This window comes from Convolutriloba macropyga, unplaced genomic scaffold (assembly GCF_964194025.1).
Source record: "Convolutriloba macropyga unplaced genomic scaffold, txConMacr16.3 SCAFFOLD_2127, whole genome shotgun sequence".
Classification (NCBI taxonomy): domain Eukaryota; kingdom Metazoa; phylum Xenacoelomorpha; order Acoela; family Convolutidae; genus Convolutriloba; species Convolutriloba macropyga.
This window is the reverse complement of record NW_027452080.1, coordinates 19,820-37,000: the sequence shown is the minus strand read 5'-3', so window position 1 is coordinate 37,000 and position 17,181 is coordinate 19,820. Positions and strand designations below refer to the sequence as shown.

Here is a 17,181-nt window from a genome sequence, read left to right as displayed (position 1 = left end):
GGACTTGAACGGAGGGCCTGGTATAACCCTTCAGTCTAGTTAAGAGTAGTAGGTTTTGTGAAGTTACTATCCAGTCCAGTAGTTTTCTCTAAGATAGATTCTAGGAACAATTGTGGAATTGTGAATAGGGTAAAACCTCCACCCTAAATATTCAGATTCTATATTAATTAGGGAGAATGTCAGGGTGGAACATACTATTTTTATTTATGAAGTATGGTGAAAAACATTCGCAATTCCAACAGCTAACAAAAAAGCATTTGTTTCATTATTCGAATTTCACATATCGGATTTGGGTGGCAATTACAACTAGCTTAAAAGATGGATTAGTGCCGCTTCAGCAAAGTTAACTCGAATTAGGTAAATTTAATTTACTTAAAACATTCTCACAAACCTAACTTGGGGATATGGCGATATTCCACCACATTCCGCTTTCTTAAACTCTCGTTTTCCACAAAACACAAAATGTGGAAATAAAAAACACAAATGCAAAATTTTCCAACATACCCACAAATAAAACTTTTGTGGAATTTGTGTTTACCTAGTTTAAGTTACAATTGGTAGTGGCGCTAGTCTGTAATACAAGTTATTTCAATTGATCGGCTGTTTTCAAAAATTGAAATCGGAGTGCAACACAGAAAACATCATCTTTGCAAAAAAACGAACAAATAATAGTTTTATGACTATGACAAAATATTATTAGCACTTCGGTTGCTCTAAGTACTTTTGCGGTTTTTGGCGAACTTTTACGAAATGTTTTTTTGGAAATTGTTTATGGAATTCAAATTTCATTGCTAAAAAATCTGTCTCATTTATCAAATTAAACTTTCTTGATGAGCTTAAGAGGCTTGATGGAACACTTTGTGCTGCGGACAGACCTGCTGAGGGTGCGGCCGTCTTGTTCACATTATGTTTTGATGGAAGCTGTTATTGATATTTTTATGTAAAATGAGGTGTTATCCAGTAATTAGCACTGTTTTAAAGAATCATGGAAATGAACGTGGAAAGTTTAGGATGGCTTTGAGAAGACATTTTCTTCTACCAATAATTGTTGCCTAATAAATCGATGTTGATTTGCTGATATCACAATAACATCAAAAAACTGTAGAGGTGCTAAAAATTGAACAAATCTTCATTTAAAATTTAGGTATTTTAAACAAAACTTTTAAAATTATATTTTGTGTCAACTCCCAAGGAAACAATAAACGAAAACTCTTGAATGACTGCCGACAATTCAGACAGACGAAACAAACTAAACAAAAGACATGCAGATGATGGCGAAGGAAAGAAGGTAGTTGAACACATAGAAGACGACTGTTCAACTGAGTTGCCCGAGAGAGATTTGAGTTTGGATGTGAAGAGAGTTGCTTACAAGATTGATCTAAGTGACGAGGCAGCTCAAGTACAGGTAATGGCACACTTTCCTTTATCCCCTGTAGAATTAATGATGCTTTCACTTAATGATGTTTACGCAGCTTTTTATTGGTATATATAAATCTTCACGGATGAAGCCACCTCGTATCAGTCTTTGCAAACCCTTGACACAGTTCAAAAAGATGCATTAGTTTCATTGTTTAGTTATAACGGCAGCTGGAAAATTTTGTTCAGGGAAGGGGGTAGATTCAAGCTAGATTTGCGGCCGAAAAAAAAGCGTTGGTTAATCCACGAATACCTTTCTTCTTTAACCACTTTACATTACCGCAGTTTATAGTTTGATTTGTGCAGAAGTTTTATAAAAATTCAGCTCTTTTAAAAACATTTTCGTTATTTTCATTGTGTAGAGAAACTTTTAAGATTTAATAAACAAAAAAACAACAGTTTAAAAACAACTGTTTACAATTCTTAGGCTCTTGGAACATTGGACTCGCCAGCAGTACAAATTGACTTGTTGAACCCGTGGAAACGCACAGTAGGCACTCTAAAGGATCCAAATGGAAATGATTTGAAGCTTACTGATCATCGTTTGCAAATTGGTCCAGTTGTTCACCACCGATACAAAATTGAAGCCACCGAAGAGAAAATAGGGAATGGAATATATAGAAATGTTACCTGGACTTTCTCTGTTATCGGTAATTAGTTTCCCTTATAATCGGCTAAGTATTTATATATATATATATATATATATATATATATATATATATATATATATATATATACATATATATATATATATATATATATATATATATATATATATATATATATAATATGTGTGTTATAACCCTTGCTTAGAGGGCCCCCAAATACTTAAACCCAAGCTCGCACGTGCCATTGTACATCGTAGCGTGCAATATGGCAACATATAATTTGTGCACTTGGAATTAGAAAACTGCACATTAAAAATGGCCAAGACATTTTTATGGTTTTGTTTAAAAAATCATAGATAATTGCAGTCAAACGTAACTATAGTCAGCTTATATTGGTATTGATGTGTTTGCTTTTATTCAACGTTTCCTCTGACCAATTTTGTCTCTCGGTTTTTCAATTCTTTCTTAGTTATAAGTTATATCCACTGTTGATTTTCGGAACAATCATTTGAGCAGGGCCTTATGAATGAAAATAAGCAATTTGTTTACTCCTACAATTAAAAATGTTGCCCAGCTGATGGTGTGAAAGATGAGATATTTTAGAAGTGGACCGGGTTCTCGACTTCTTTGGGAGTTTGGTCACACATGATGTAAACTTCACAATCACTGCATCGTAAGTATCAAATTGGTCGAAAATAGAAGAACGCAGTTCGCAAATTTAGATAACGCACTATTTTGATCGAATGCAAGGAAAATTTTATGTTATTTTCCTTAACACTCCTTTTTTAGCCTTAACTTTATAATCATGACTGCGGCTCATTTCTAATTTTCAACTATGAACTGGTCGTGGAAATCATAGTATTCGTTCTCACTATATATTTATTTTTCTAAAAAAAATTAATGCATTGTTTGAGCCGCCCGACTGAGGTCACACTTTTTTCAGCGCTGCATCATACAAATTTTATTCCGCATTTTAATCTGCCAAGTATCATGATCATGTCAATAATTGGAATGATCAGAGTAAAACATCAGGACAACCCAAGTTATTCTGAATTTGTTCTGAACTACAATCGAAAATTTCAATTTTGCATGATTTTTGTCTGATTATGGTAAAAATCAAGTTCTATTCTGTCAAGTACAAAATCATGATTTGAAAAGTTGTTCTGAATTTGTCCTGCTCAAGAATATTTTTCGTCAGTTGTTTTTTCAGTTCAATTAAGAAGTTGTTTATATTCTGGCCGGAGCTATAGGAATTTTTATGATCGCGAATGTACGGGAATTGAATATAGCCATCCTAATATGCCATGTTTAAGATTGAACTGTTTAAGTATGGAATGCAATTTTTTTATGACACTCCTAAGCTGAGGTGAGAAATAAAACAAGTTAAGCTTCCAATTGACATTTGAACCAATTTCACTAACCAATATGTCTAAAAGCAACTGAGTATCTCATTTATTGAGTGACAGACCGCTTAGTTTTAGTTTAGAATCGCAAAATCTCCGAAATGTCTTTGCTTTTTGTGATTGATGACTGAATGCTGCGTTAAAAACGATTGTTTTCGTTTCCGGTGTTTTAAATGTTATGCTCGTGAAGTTTCCGAACAGAACTTTTTCTGAGTCAATTTTGATGAATTCGTTATATTGTTTCACGAGATTTTCATTTGCAAAAACATTTCCCACGCAATTTGAGTTGAGCGGTAACAGAGGTGGAATTCTTTAATTTGGTGGTCTTTTCCAACGGTTTCAAAGTTCTCAACTCGTACTGCGATTTAGCGCTCGTATTGCATCTTGAGTCTAAGATCTCCCACAATTGCTTTAACTGATCTCACACAGTATCTAACTGTACGTATGAATCCAAACCACTCATTGACCTGTATTTGGCCCACTTATAGTCCAGCCAAGATCAGTTTTAATAGTAATAGGGTGGTTTGAATTGACTTTCAATATGTTTTTGAAGGTGATATCCATCCTGACATTTGGTGATTTTAATTTCACCTAATGAGGATGAATAACCATGTAGATCATATAAATGTAGAGCTAATTTGTATTTAGTTTCACCAAATTATAAAACCAAAATATAATCATTAGAGCCAAGAAAAATCTTAGGATGAGACTGGCGTTTGTTTTTGCTTCCAAGTAGATTTGACGCTTTCAATTCGAAGGAATCTCTTTGAAATGGTTGTTGCTATTAGCCAGCAATGTTGAATAATCTTCGAATGACGGTGACGAAGTTAATATGGTATTGCCTTGATCTTCTGGCTCATGCGTGTTTGAAGAATTGTAGGCAGCACCTCGATCCTGTACAGCTTTGAATTATCGTAATGAAGAACTCGTTTATGCTTTTCTGTACAACCTTTCATTTCAGGTAAGAATTTTATCTACTTCAACCTACCAGAGCTTAGAAAGTGCGAGACAAAGCCATCATATCATGCACAAAAGATTAAATAATAACACGGTCATTGAATTCATTAGAAATTGATGTTTAGTGGCTAATTCTGCTTAGCGTGAATTTCCACTTGTTTCTCAATTTGGGGGAAACGTCCTAAAATCACCTCTCAGGACCGACTCGGATGAAAAACTTCCATCATCTTTAAACTTGTAACAGGTTGACACAATTTGAAACAATTACAGCAAACTTCATGATGAGAATAAATGATGAGGTTTGATGAATAGATACGAGTTAATCGGTTTCAATTAACTGTTTACAATACTTTGAAGACGTTCAAACTTGCTCTCAGGTGCCTTCTTTTTGAGATACTTCTCACTCGAGATTCTCATTCCAGTATCTACTTTTTCTGCCGTTTTTAATAGAGATGATTTTAACTGGCTTATTTTCTGGATATCTGGAATCAGAGAACTGTGAAACGATGCTGTCAAAGCGAGAACTCCTTTCCCGGAATTGCTCGGATAATGTAATGTTATAGCGCCTGATTTAGAGCCCATTGATGAACAAAAGCAGCCGGGTTGTTGAATAATTTCGAGAGGGCGAAAACAGCTATGTAGCAATCTTTCTGATCAACTCTTGTTTCCATTACAAATGATTTTATACCACATTGGTTAGCAATCGATTAGACCGTCTTTTCCTACCGCTTTTTTCCCGCCAGTCTTCTCCTCAGTCTTTTCGCCAGTCTTCAAAACAGTGGCGCCCGAGCTGAGGTCACATTTATTTCCAGCGCCGAATCATAGTAACTTTTATTCTGTATTTTAATCTGCCAAGTATCATGATCATGTCAATAATTGGAATGATCAGAGTAAAAATATCCGGTCAACCTAGTTTCTCTGAAGTGGCTGACAAAATGAATTCTGGATCTTCATCGAAACTAGATCTACCCCGTGGATCTGTTCTACTCTGTTTAGACCCCCCCCTCCCCCCAAACTCAGTGGGTATTTGTATTTTATGTTGTTTTCAAGACGTCTCTGGTGGTAACATGTCGTTACATTCTGGGACGATAGTTTTAATAGTTTTAACGTGATTTCGTCAAGCTCATTCTTTCTTAGTATGATCGAAATTTCAATTTCACGTGAATTTTGTCTGGTTTTAATCTGTCAAGTACAATATCATGATTTAAAAATCTCTTCTGAATTTATCAAGCTCATAAATGCACAGAATTGGACTTAGTATGTACTATTTTTCAGAGCTGAGGTTTCGGGTTACCATGTGAATGTAAAGATTCAGCTCTGAAATGTCCTGGGACTTGAATCCGGTCGGAGAATATTTGTAGCCAGCATTTATCAAAATTTTAGAATGATAGAAATGGCTTCATTTTCCTTGGTAGACAAATTCGAAAAGCTGCAGCAAAATGTTTAGATTCATGTCACTAATCTGATCAATCTGTGTACATTTAATTTGCTTACAGCGGTTATTTTTTGCTACAACATAAATAAAATTTTTCTAAGAAAAAGATAGGTGTTGATTTTAAATCAGTATTTTTTTGGGATAACGGGTTGGCTCCTTTTGAGTAAATTTACCGGAGTAACGTTAACAATCGCAGATAGGTACCCGGGTCGAGGTTTTTGGGTAAATTTTTGTAAGAAATTTCGGTGAATGCGGTGAACTTTTGTAAGAAATGCGGTGATTGCGGTGAATGCGGTGAGAATAAATATTTCACCGCATTTCTTACAAAAATTCACCGCAAAATTCACCGCATTTCTTACAAAAATTCACCGCATCGGTTTTTGTGTCAAATTAATGTAAGAATTGCGGTGAAAGCGGTGAAAGCGGTGAATGCGGTGAAAAAAAATATTTCACCGCATTTCACCGCATTTCTTACAAAAATTCACCGCGAAAATCACCGCATTTCTTACAAAAATTCACCGCATTTGCTTTCCAACGTTTACTCAACCTGATTTAAATTCACTATAAATAGCAAATAAGTAAGTAACAGTTGGAGCAGTGGAGTAAGCAGGTGAAGGCATGCAGGAGGGCAGAGGTTCGATCCCGTGCGGGGACGAATCCTTTTCGTAAGAATACTGAGAACGCGGTGAAAATAAATAATTCACCGCGATTCACCGCATTCACCGCAAAAAGATGTAAGAAATACGCGGTGAAAATTATTTTTTTCATCGCATTTCACCGCATTTCTTACAAAAATTCAACGCCAAACCTCGACCCGGGTAGGCAATAATTTTGCAAAATTTTGTTTTGATTGCCATTTAAGAGCAAGGCAGTCAGAATCGTATGGTTGCAGCATATTTTATTAGTGGAGATCTCAAAACCAATGTTTTCCCGGTGTCTCTGCCGTATTTGATTGTCGTCACGCACGCTCTAAGCTTCACAAGCATTGCATCGTAAGAATCAAATTGGTCGGAAAAGGAAGAATTCAGTTCGCAAATTTAGAGACCGCGCTATTCTGACCAATCTTTGACATATATTTTAAATGCAAAACTAATAAATGCAAATGTTTTTTAGCTACAGCATAAACAAAATTTTTCCAAGAAAAAGATAAGTGCTGATTTTAAATCAGTATATTTTTGGGATAACGGGTTGGCTCCTTTTGAGTAAATTTACCGGAGTAACGTTAACAATCGCAGATAGGTAGGCAATAATTTTGCAAAATTTTGTTTTGATTGCCATTTAGGAGCAAGGCAGTCAGAATCGTATGGTTGCAGCATATTTTATTAGTGGAGATCTCAAAACCAATGTTTGCCCGGTGTCTCTGCCGTATTTGATTGTCGTCACGCACGCTCTAAGCTTCACAAGCATTGAATCGTAAGAATCAAATTGGTCGGAAAAGGAAGAATTAAGTTCGCAAATTTAGAGACCGCGCTATTCTGACCAATCTTTGACATATATTTTAAATGCAAAACTAATAAATGCGAAGGTTTTTAGCTACAGCATAAACAAAATTTTCCACGAAAAAGATAAGTGCTGATTTTAAATCAGTCTAACTCTGGGACAACTAGTTAGTTCCTATTGAATAGAGAGACAGTCGAAGCAGTGGTTAAAGCAAATTTTATCAACAGGAAATTCAAAACAACAGTACTCATGTAAAAAACTTCTTATAACAGTGTTTTAGCCGTATTTGTCTATTAATGGAGCCTCAAAACTTGGTGATTGAGGTTAGTTTTATAATCTTTAGTTTGCAAAGTTACAACTCAATTTGTAAAATAAAATGTGGACAAAAGATGTCCTGGTTCGTCACCAGAAAGATAAAAAACGAGATGTGGTACACACAATGCACAATATGCTGGAACAAATACCCAATAACATAACACCTTTTAATGCTTCAATTATATAGTGCAATAACAAAGAAAACACTACCTGTTGCCTGCATTTTTTTATTCGCCCGATTTATTAGATCTCGTGAAAAGGTGGTTGTTTCATTTTAGATCATAAAACTTTCTGGCATGAAAATGTTTATTTGCACGGAATTGATAAATTGCTATATTGTAGTCAGAGGTATATCCCACATTTTTAATGAAAAGATTGTCTTGAATTTTCAAATGAAGTGGTCTTACAATCAACGTTATATTGGAACAAATAGTGTAAAACTATATAGACCACACCGGAAGAGTACAATTGCAGTCACTTAATGTGTCAAAATGCCTTGACGCCTAAAAGTAGTACAATTCATCTTGATGATGTAGTATGCTTAAGTTGAGATCTTATAACGTAAACTTATGATGGCGATTCAAAAATAATGTTTTGACCATTTTTGTTGGATGCCACTAGGTTCTGAGAAAAGTATCTCATATGAGTAACGTTTTCAAACATTCACTAAAAGCTGTTTTGAACATAGTGGTTATTAGATCGTACACGGCAGATCTTACGAAATCACTGATGACCACAAAAAAAATTAAAACCCATATGTTTCGATCAGTGAGGCCGCTAATATATTTTTTGCTTGCCAAAACTTAGTTTATGTTTCTGTTTCTGTTCCTATGATTTTCTTGTTTACTCTTTTCACATTCAAAACACTTTTGACATTACTTGCTCAAAATACGTTGCAGAAGTTGTACACCTTTTCTTGCAGCCCGACTACAGAACATCATTTTTTTATTCCTTGCAACCTAACGTCATACTCCATAAAGTCAATAAATTATACATTACTGGTCAAAACAGACCTCTTAATTTAGTTCAAATTCTCCCTTATTTTAGGCCAGTGGGTTTCATTTACGGAAACTTGAGCTACACCTACACTAATTCGTCAGTGTTTCCCAGAAAGAACTTTTAGAGTGGTTCAGGGGACAATATTGACAATACAAAATAACCTACGCTGACAAATTTGTGTCAGTGGATTTTACAAAGCATAAAGAAGCCATTTTACACTCTTTTGTTCCAATATTTTTTAAATTCTCTTGTATATTTAATCGATAATTAAATGTAGAAATATCTTCTCTCCCATAATTGAGCTTAATGTATGTAGTCCTAAGTCGATTTTTTCCTGATTTAGGCTAATCGTGAAATCTATTTACTCAAATTGTCAAATCTGATTGCATTTGCCTTTGAAAAACACTCACACTATTCCATCAGTGTATTCACCGAAACATCCCCTCAAAATATTTCAATCCAATCCAATTTTGCGAATATTAGTATTTTGCACATAATTAATGTAATAAGATTGCGTGGGAAATCCACTCTCAAAAATGGGTCAATTATGCCCTATTGGGGAGTCTGTACTGACCACTAATGTAATCTAGATGGAGTGATGTTCTTTGTGTCTTTTTTTGCTTTTCAAATCTGACTATACTTCGAAAACATTTCGATGTTCGTTTTTTGATTTCATGATTGTTCAATGGAACAATTGAAGGAAATAAGATGCAGACAGAAATTCCGATTAAAACTGGTCGTTCCTCCGGTACTGTTAATCACGCAAAAAGTTCTGTACTTAATCATCACAGTATGAAAACATCTCACTTAAAATTACACGCATGAATTTGTCAATAAGAAATTGTGCGATTTTTTATCATACCAGAAATGGCTTGCAATTTTACACGAAAGAACTTTAGTGAGTTACAGCGACTTCAACCTGATCTAAAAGATTTAATGGATGTAATAAAAGCCCGGCAGTGATTCCATTCAAATCAAATGTCACCACATTCTGTACCGAGGTTTAGTTTAAATCAACTCAAACAGGTTTTCCTAAAACTAGATCACTTAAAAATTGTATTTCTTGTCTTGTATTGTTCTCTGTTCAAAAAACGCTTCGTGGAATACCAATTCAATATCGATAAATTACAATACTGGGCTTCATTTTCTGCTTTCTGTTGGAGTCATTCGCTGCAGCCTCAAATCAGTACACTTCACTTTTCTGCAATCCTTCGTTTCCGATCAATCATTTTGCTGTTAAAATAACTTTTCGCATGCTTTTTAAAATAGGCTTTTATTGTGAGAGCTATTGTTTCTGAGATTTATATAGTTGTTTTTTGAACTTAATTGTCGGCTGTTGATAAAGCTGTTGATAAAACTCCTATGAACTTATGATGTTGTGCAAATAGAAGCCTGAAAGTTAACACGTGGTCCAGCGGTACTTCCTTCTTCCACAACTACCTCTCAAAGTGTCAGGTTCTGGACACAAGTCAACAGTCACAAATCTACAGTCAAAGTGTGTGCCCCACGTGTAAGACAGAAGAATTGAGGTGAGAAATTCTATATCAATCATTATTATTGTAACAAGTCAAATTGAGTCTCCATTTTCTGCCGAAAACTTGAAAAATTCGAACTTAATGAAATTAAGTTAAACAGAAAAGTGAAAGAGTTTCGCATGAAGATAATTCACATGTCGAGGGTCACCGTCATTCAACGCAAAAAAAATATGTAAGATGAGCGGTTTAATTTTGAAAACTTTGTAAGATAAGCGGTGAATGCGGTGAAATTACATTAATAAGGCGGTGAATGCGGTGAAAAAAATTGTCGCCTGGTAGCGATGAAATTACATAAATTATACAACTATAGGCTATTTCCATAAGGCTTTTGTGAGCGAGTGGCACTTGGGTGGTGAATGCGGCGAAGTTATGTATTTTCACCGCAAGGGTAAGCGGTGAACTTACAAAAATTCACCGCAGTTCACCACCAAAATATATCTTTTCACAGCTAAAAATCGCAAATCTTACCAAAATTCAACGCGCATGTTTTACAGAAAGTAGAGTCAATTTGATTTAAATTCAAAAAAAGGTTCTAGAAGAGGTGTGGGAGGTAGTGAGAAGAGGTAGTGAGAGGTGGTGCAGTGGAAGAAGAAGTGTCCAACATGTAGGAGGTTAGAGGGTCTAACACGCGTACGGACGGTAACTTATAGTAAGCAGTGATATTACATATATTAGCGGTGAAATGTGGTGAACTTTTCTCCGTTTACTCTAGTGGTGAAATTACATAATTTCACCGCATTTTACAGCAAAAATATGTACAAAATTTGCTGTGAAAAAAACTTTTCATCGCTTATTTTATATATTTTTCCTATTATTCCTCCACCCGGGTTTGACAATTACTAATTGATCGATCTATCGCAATGCTAATGACTTTGACTCCTATCTTTGAGAAATTGATATGCAAACAGTACTATTTGTTCCAAATAGGAAGACTTTGCAAAAACAACAAGAATCCAACAAAAATATGCAAACATAACTGAAAGACCTCATTGCAACAGTTTTCAGGTTACTGGCACGTTACGATAAAACTTACAAAAACGGCTTATCTTGATATTTTAAGAAATTAAATTTCAATTCAGACGTTTGATGAGTTTGTTGCAAATTACAATTTTTGTCTATTATTTGACAAAGGCATAAGTTAGTGACTGCTTTGCAGAAATCGTGAATTGGATCCATTCACAATGGAGACACTGATAATATAATTTTTGCGACCTTAGATGTCACGGTTTAAACTCAAACCGAAAAATAACGAGGATAGAGCACACATGATTTTAATGAAAGTTTACCACGTTTGTGCCACCCTTAATAATGGTGGAGTAGTAACTGTAGATGACGAGTGTAAGGTTAGGAATTAAAGATATAATAAAGGTGGTTTATACTACATACTTACACTCTTTTTTTATACACAAAAAAGTTATAGATATTCTCTGTTTTATACAAATAATCTTTTTCTTCCATTCTTTTCTTAAAATTACACTCTAAAATTCTACTTCTCCTACTCTCATTAAGGGTAGCACTAAATGTTTTGCTAGAATTTTTTATCGGTGAATTTTTTTACGCTCCTGGCTTAAAAATATTAGCAAAGGTCACCAAAAAACAAGTATTACAGAAAAACGCCAAATGATTACAATATTGTTGGGAACAATGAATTTCAATTTGATTTTTAAAAGCCAAATTCAATAGGAAACTCCTTTCTCCTTACTGAAAAAATTTCATCAAAAAATGTTCTCTTAATTCGTTAATAAATTTTCGCAAAAGAAATGTGCCAAAGACCTCGGCATTTTTTTCACAGGAAGTTTATTGAGACCATTTTTTGCGTATTTTGTTTATAAATCAAGCCCAACAACATTTGTTGCACCTGGCCATATCATGCAAAATCTTGCTAAAAACTTCACGAGCCTAAATTTCAAGCGCAGGTTGTCCAGATCTTGATAAATTTTGCCAAAGAAGTCTCTGATGCACCTAGGTAATAGAAAAACATATTTAATTGAATTCAAGATATTGGTAATGGGGCAAAATTGCTGGGCAATTGCCTTCTTTTTGTAAAAAAAAATTGATGCCAGGCATTAAAAACAGAGAGCAAAAACAAACGAACATCAAAATATCAATCAAATTTTGAGAAGAGATAATTGTTGAATATCGGTCGAAGAGAAGAAAAGCCATGGTATCAATTTGCCAAGATGGTTTTAGATAAGTCAAGTGGGCCAAAACATTTGTTGAACTCTTGTCACTTCACAATTGTCAAAAAAAATAACTAGTGAAAATGGACCCCAATATGCACGTCCACAGACAACGAAAATTGATTTTGATATTGTTTCGGGAGGTGTATGAATCTTTTTTGACAACTATCTAGAATATTTCTATACTTGGATTGAGTAAACTCCAGGTTAACAAACCAGAAAGTAGTCTCAACTGTTGGTTATTCTATTATGAGCTGAGTCGTTCTCGATGATTTTTGATATTTCAATTTAAGTCTTAATAGTTCTTTACTAATCTTTTGAATTCAAGCTAAATCTTGCTTGAAGGCAGATCGAGGTCTTAGTTCAAAATCACTTATGATAAGACCATCAAAACCGCACCGGGGGTGCGTTGGGTTCAAAATTACAAGGCTGAGGACATGCTTTGAGTCTTCCTAAAGCATGATCATGGCCAAATCTGAGCAAGGAAATGTCTGATCGAGACCAAATTTGAACGAGCCAAAGTCTGATCATGAAACGAGGCGAGGTCTAATCAAATCCCATTTAAGACCAGCACGGTCTTTTCTTGGGTCGAGCTGAAATCTTCTCTTAGCCTACTTAACTCGAGCACGCGGTCTTTTTTTACATATTTTACGGGTTAAACTTGAAGACAACTGGAGTTTTCAAATATTAGTTTAATCATGATTCAGCTAGTATTTGTAAAAGTTCAGTTGTCTTCGAGATTACCCCAGTCTAGACCTCAACTTATTAAAAGAATTCAAAAGTCTATTGGAAGTCAACATTGACTGTAAATACAAGATATGGCAAATAAGAAATAAATACAAGATACTATAAATACAAGGTCCATCATTGCAGTTAAAGTGGGCTTAATTTATTTCCTGAATCAAATTTTGTCTTTTCTCACTAAGTTATGGTCTCTTCATAAGTCGAGACCTAAACCTGGGTATTGATGTCATAGTTATAATTCTGTTCCAGGCAGTATGTGAGCATGCGTCTGGCCTCTCTGGGACAGATACTGGCCGATGTCAATTCCAACATGACAATCGAGTGGAAGGTATATTCTTTGAGCTCTAATTACCAATTTTCTACCCCAAAGCCAATCAGCGACATTGCGACGTTCGGATCCGTTTCATTTTTGCAGCCATAAAAGTTCCTAAACTTTTGCATTAATTTAAGCATGCACGAACCCAGATTGAGGTCCCAAAGACCATAGTCTATGGGACGTCAATCTGGGTTCGTACATGCATACATGAGTGCAAACGTTTAGGAACTTTTATGTTGGAAATGTGGGAAATGGTCTGAAATTTATCTGATTAGAGTTTGCGTTGCAACGCAAACTCTAATCAGATATATTTCAGGCCATTTCACACATTTTCCTACCTAACGGAGGTCCGGACCTTTAATTTCGAGCACCCGTTCCCGTCATGAGCTCAACGATAGTCAGTCTAATCAAAATTTGCTTTGGTTTGGGAAAATCTGGCCAGAAGTTGTTTTTGTTGTTTTTTTACAGCCCTGTAATCAAAACGCCTTTTGGGTTTTGATTATCATTGTTATCATTATCCAGTCTATTAAGAGTTGAGCAATTGTGGCTATGATATTGCCAGGCTGTTTGGAACACTCAAGTACAAGTTTTAAAAGCCAGATTCTGCAATGCAAGATGCTTCTATATACATTACCAGATTCCAAACCTCAATTTTGTATATTTCAAGCTGGTCTGCGGGACTCGGTAAAAGTCATTTCGAAATTCTGGCTGATCCTCGTACCGCTACGTGGTTCTCGATTACTGACAGAGTTTCTCAGTGACTTCGTCCGAGTCACGTAAATTGTACACGAGTTCGATTATAGCTGGCTATATTACTGAGCTCTGAGCTTTAAAATAAAAAGTTTTGAGATTTGGGTTTGTTTATTAGTTTGTGTATAGGTGAATTTGCCGCCGCAGTATTCGTACAGCAGACTGCAATCAGACTGGACAGTGTATGAATCAGTGCTGGATGTGGAGTTACAGACAAATATTCTCTAGACAAATTTGAGCAGAAATAGGGACAGCATTGTAGCAGAAATACTGCAATAAAAGAACTCAAAAACAATTTGACTGAATTAGTGTACCATAGAAGTTTGTGGTTAGTGCATGAGACATCTATTTTATTACAGTTCTTTCCAAAGTTTCAAGATCACCCTAAAATTATCCATGTAAATTTACCCACAACGTTTGCATGTAAGCAAATTTGCAGGCAAAATTATCTGCAACATTACCTGCAAAAATGATTCACGCAATTTTCTAGAATACGTTACCTACAATTTACTTGCAAACTCAAGCAACAATATTATTTTCTGTACGTAGATTTTGATATTAAAAAACATTCAAAAACTCTGATTGAAGTTACTATAATACTTCTCAATGCATGATTAGAATGATACAAAGTAAGTCCGAGCAGAAAACTAGAAAATTTCAGCAAAATTATTATGCCTTTCATCTATAATCGTTGCTCTCGATGAGAGTTTTTGGCATGCTCCTCTCGACTTTTTATTTTGTTTTCATTGCTCAAATTGACTTTTCAGACAATTAAGGGTCGGAACGTGATGTAGAAAATAGTGAAAACAGAACGAATATTTTCCTCGGTAATTTTAACAGCAGTTTTAAAAAAAAGATGATTTCGCAATTGTCAAACAATTGTCATATGTCTTAAAAACAACTGAGTCGTAATTGAGAGTGATTCTAGTAGCCAGCAGTCGGCTCTTAAGCCAATTGAAAAACTATCAGAAATTGACCAACAAATCCACAACTAAATTTTATATGTTCAATGTCGAGAAAGGTAAATCAATGCAATCAGAAATCCAATAGCCTAAGACACAAAACATAAGAACAGAAACAAAAAATCAAACAAAAAGAAACAAAGCCCGCCTAGAATTTTACCTGCAAAAAAAACATGCGAAAATTGCAGGTTAATTGACCCAGAAATCTTTTTTGCAGGTAAAAATCTGGACAAGTATAACTACAAATTCTAGGTAACTTGCAGAAAATTTTGCCTAGAGTTGCAGGCAATTTTAGGTGTGTGCAGGAAAATTCTAGATGAGTTGCATTAAAGAACAATTTACTTGCAAAATCTGGTTAAATTTAACTGCAATTTATAATCAGTTTACATGCAATTTTTAAGAGCGTAATCTGTATAGCTACGCCGCTACTAATGCACCGAAAGTAATTCTCTTCATATAGAAACAAACGGCTTTGTATCAGAAAGAATTGGTATTGTGTAAATTAAGGCACTAGGTTGGCGGTCATTTTTATATAAACATTCAACAGTTTGCTAATTTTCTAGTCGACTGATGATTGTTTTCCTACCTCGAAGACTTTCTTTTAAGTGGATACTCTAGCCAGAATTTTTCACCATATGATGGATTTTGTTCACTATATGGCTTAAAAAAGGAACTTCGAGCGTTCTAAGTTTGCTGTTTTCATATGTGGGGTGAACTTTTTACATGCTCAAGTTTTATGTTTTTAAGTTTGAATTTCGTGCGTTCATTCTTCGTTTAGATTTTACCACAAAAAACCTCCGGGTCAATTGCGGTTCGTCCAAACATATCTGTTTTTGTTCTGGCTTCAGAGTCTAGAAACGCAAAATCGCAGTTTTAGGTCTGACAAATTGTTTAACCAAACAGAAATTTTAGTAAAGAATGGGTTAGAATCAACGGATATGGGTATAACTGATGCATATTAGAAACCTAGTAAACAAAAAAGATGATCTGTAGATAAAATTGAAAACCAGTTCATGATTAAAGGTAATGGCAAAAGTTTTGATTCCGATGAGATCAAAATTTAGTTGATTTTTCAGATTAAAGTTCAAGAGTATATTAACTTTTGCCCCGATAAAAAAGATATATACATATTTCTGTTAACGTTGCAATAAGAAGTAAAATTAAAACATCCCCGCTGAGAAATTGCTTTTCAAGCTGAGGGGCGTTCAAACCTTCTGTTCAGCCGGCAATTACTTTTTTATTGGTGACTCTTCAATTTTAACTTCATAGAGAAAGTATCTGTGGTTCATAATAAAAGCAGCTAGTATTCTCAAATTATAGAGTTAAATAGTGGCATGACTTTGGAACACGGTCCCAGTTGATAAAGCAGCTTTAATTGTTGGTAAGTTTCAATCACTTTTCAAATTTTACAGTAAAAAATTTGAAAGTGTCATTGAAGTTTACCAAAAAATTAAAGCTGCTTGATCAACTGGGACATTTTTCCCAAGTCCTGCGACTATCTAACTCTGTCAGTTTAGAATATCAACTGTTTTAATTCAAACACTTGGCTCCAATTTGCACCTACCATATTGCGGAGAAAATACTTCAACGAAAAGTTGTGCCCATGTCAAAGAGGGTCACACAAACTATTTCGCATATTTGGACACAGTTTTTGCGATATCAATTCAAGTTTAACAAAAAACACCTATCTTAGGTGGCTAAAAGGTCAAATTTAAATGCTGTAGGCTAATGCTTACTGTATTTGATCACAGACAACAATTACTGTAGAAAAAATTTGCTTTGTCATAGTTGGCAGCTAACAAGAACCTTGAGGTTTTATTGAATTTTACTCAACGGTAATTATCTTGAATACAAAACGGTAATTATCAATATTTACAAAAAAGATCTACATTTGATGAGTCTATAGCTGAGAAAAGAATTCATATTTGATTGTAACTATATAGTTTAAAAATCTTTAGCTTTCACCTGCAACGATAAATTTATTTCAGTTAAGTAAGAAGCAGATGCAAAAATTATTCGCCATTTCTTGGTCTCAACCAGGAATGAAGGAGTTCTTGATCACCAAAACTGCCACAACACAGTTTCCTTATTTAAAAAAAGACATAAATCTTGTGCAATCGC

The 17,181-nt window shown here is 34.8% G+C and overlaps 1 protein-coding gene across 1 annotated transcript; it reads left to right on the top strand.

Moving 5' to 3' along the window:
* The first annotated feature begins 1,209 nt into the window (after positions 1-1,209).
* On the top strand, positions 1,210-14,554 carry LOC142357170 (uncharacterized). Its single transcript, XM_075408846.1, has 6 exons — positions 1,210-1,405; positions 1,844-2,066; positions 2,628-2,697; positions 9,962-10,102; positions 13,282-13,360; positions 14,228-14,554. Exons 1-6 carry the CDS (start codon positions 1,217-1,219, stop codon positions 14,324-14,326), a joined length of 801 nt encoding a protein of 266 aa, XP_075264961.1. The 5' UTR covers positions 1,210-1,216; the 3' UTR covers positions 14,327-14,554.
* Positions 14,555-17,181: the final 2,627 nt, after the last annotated feature.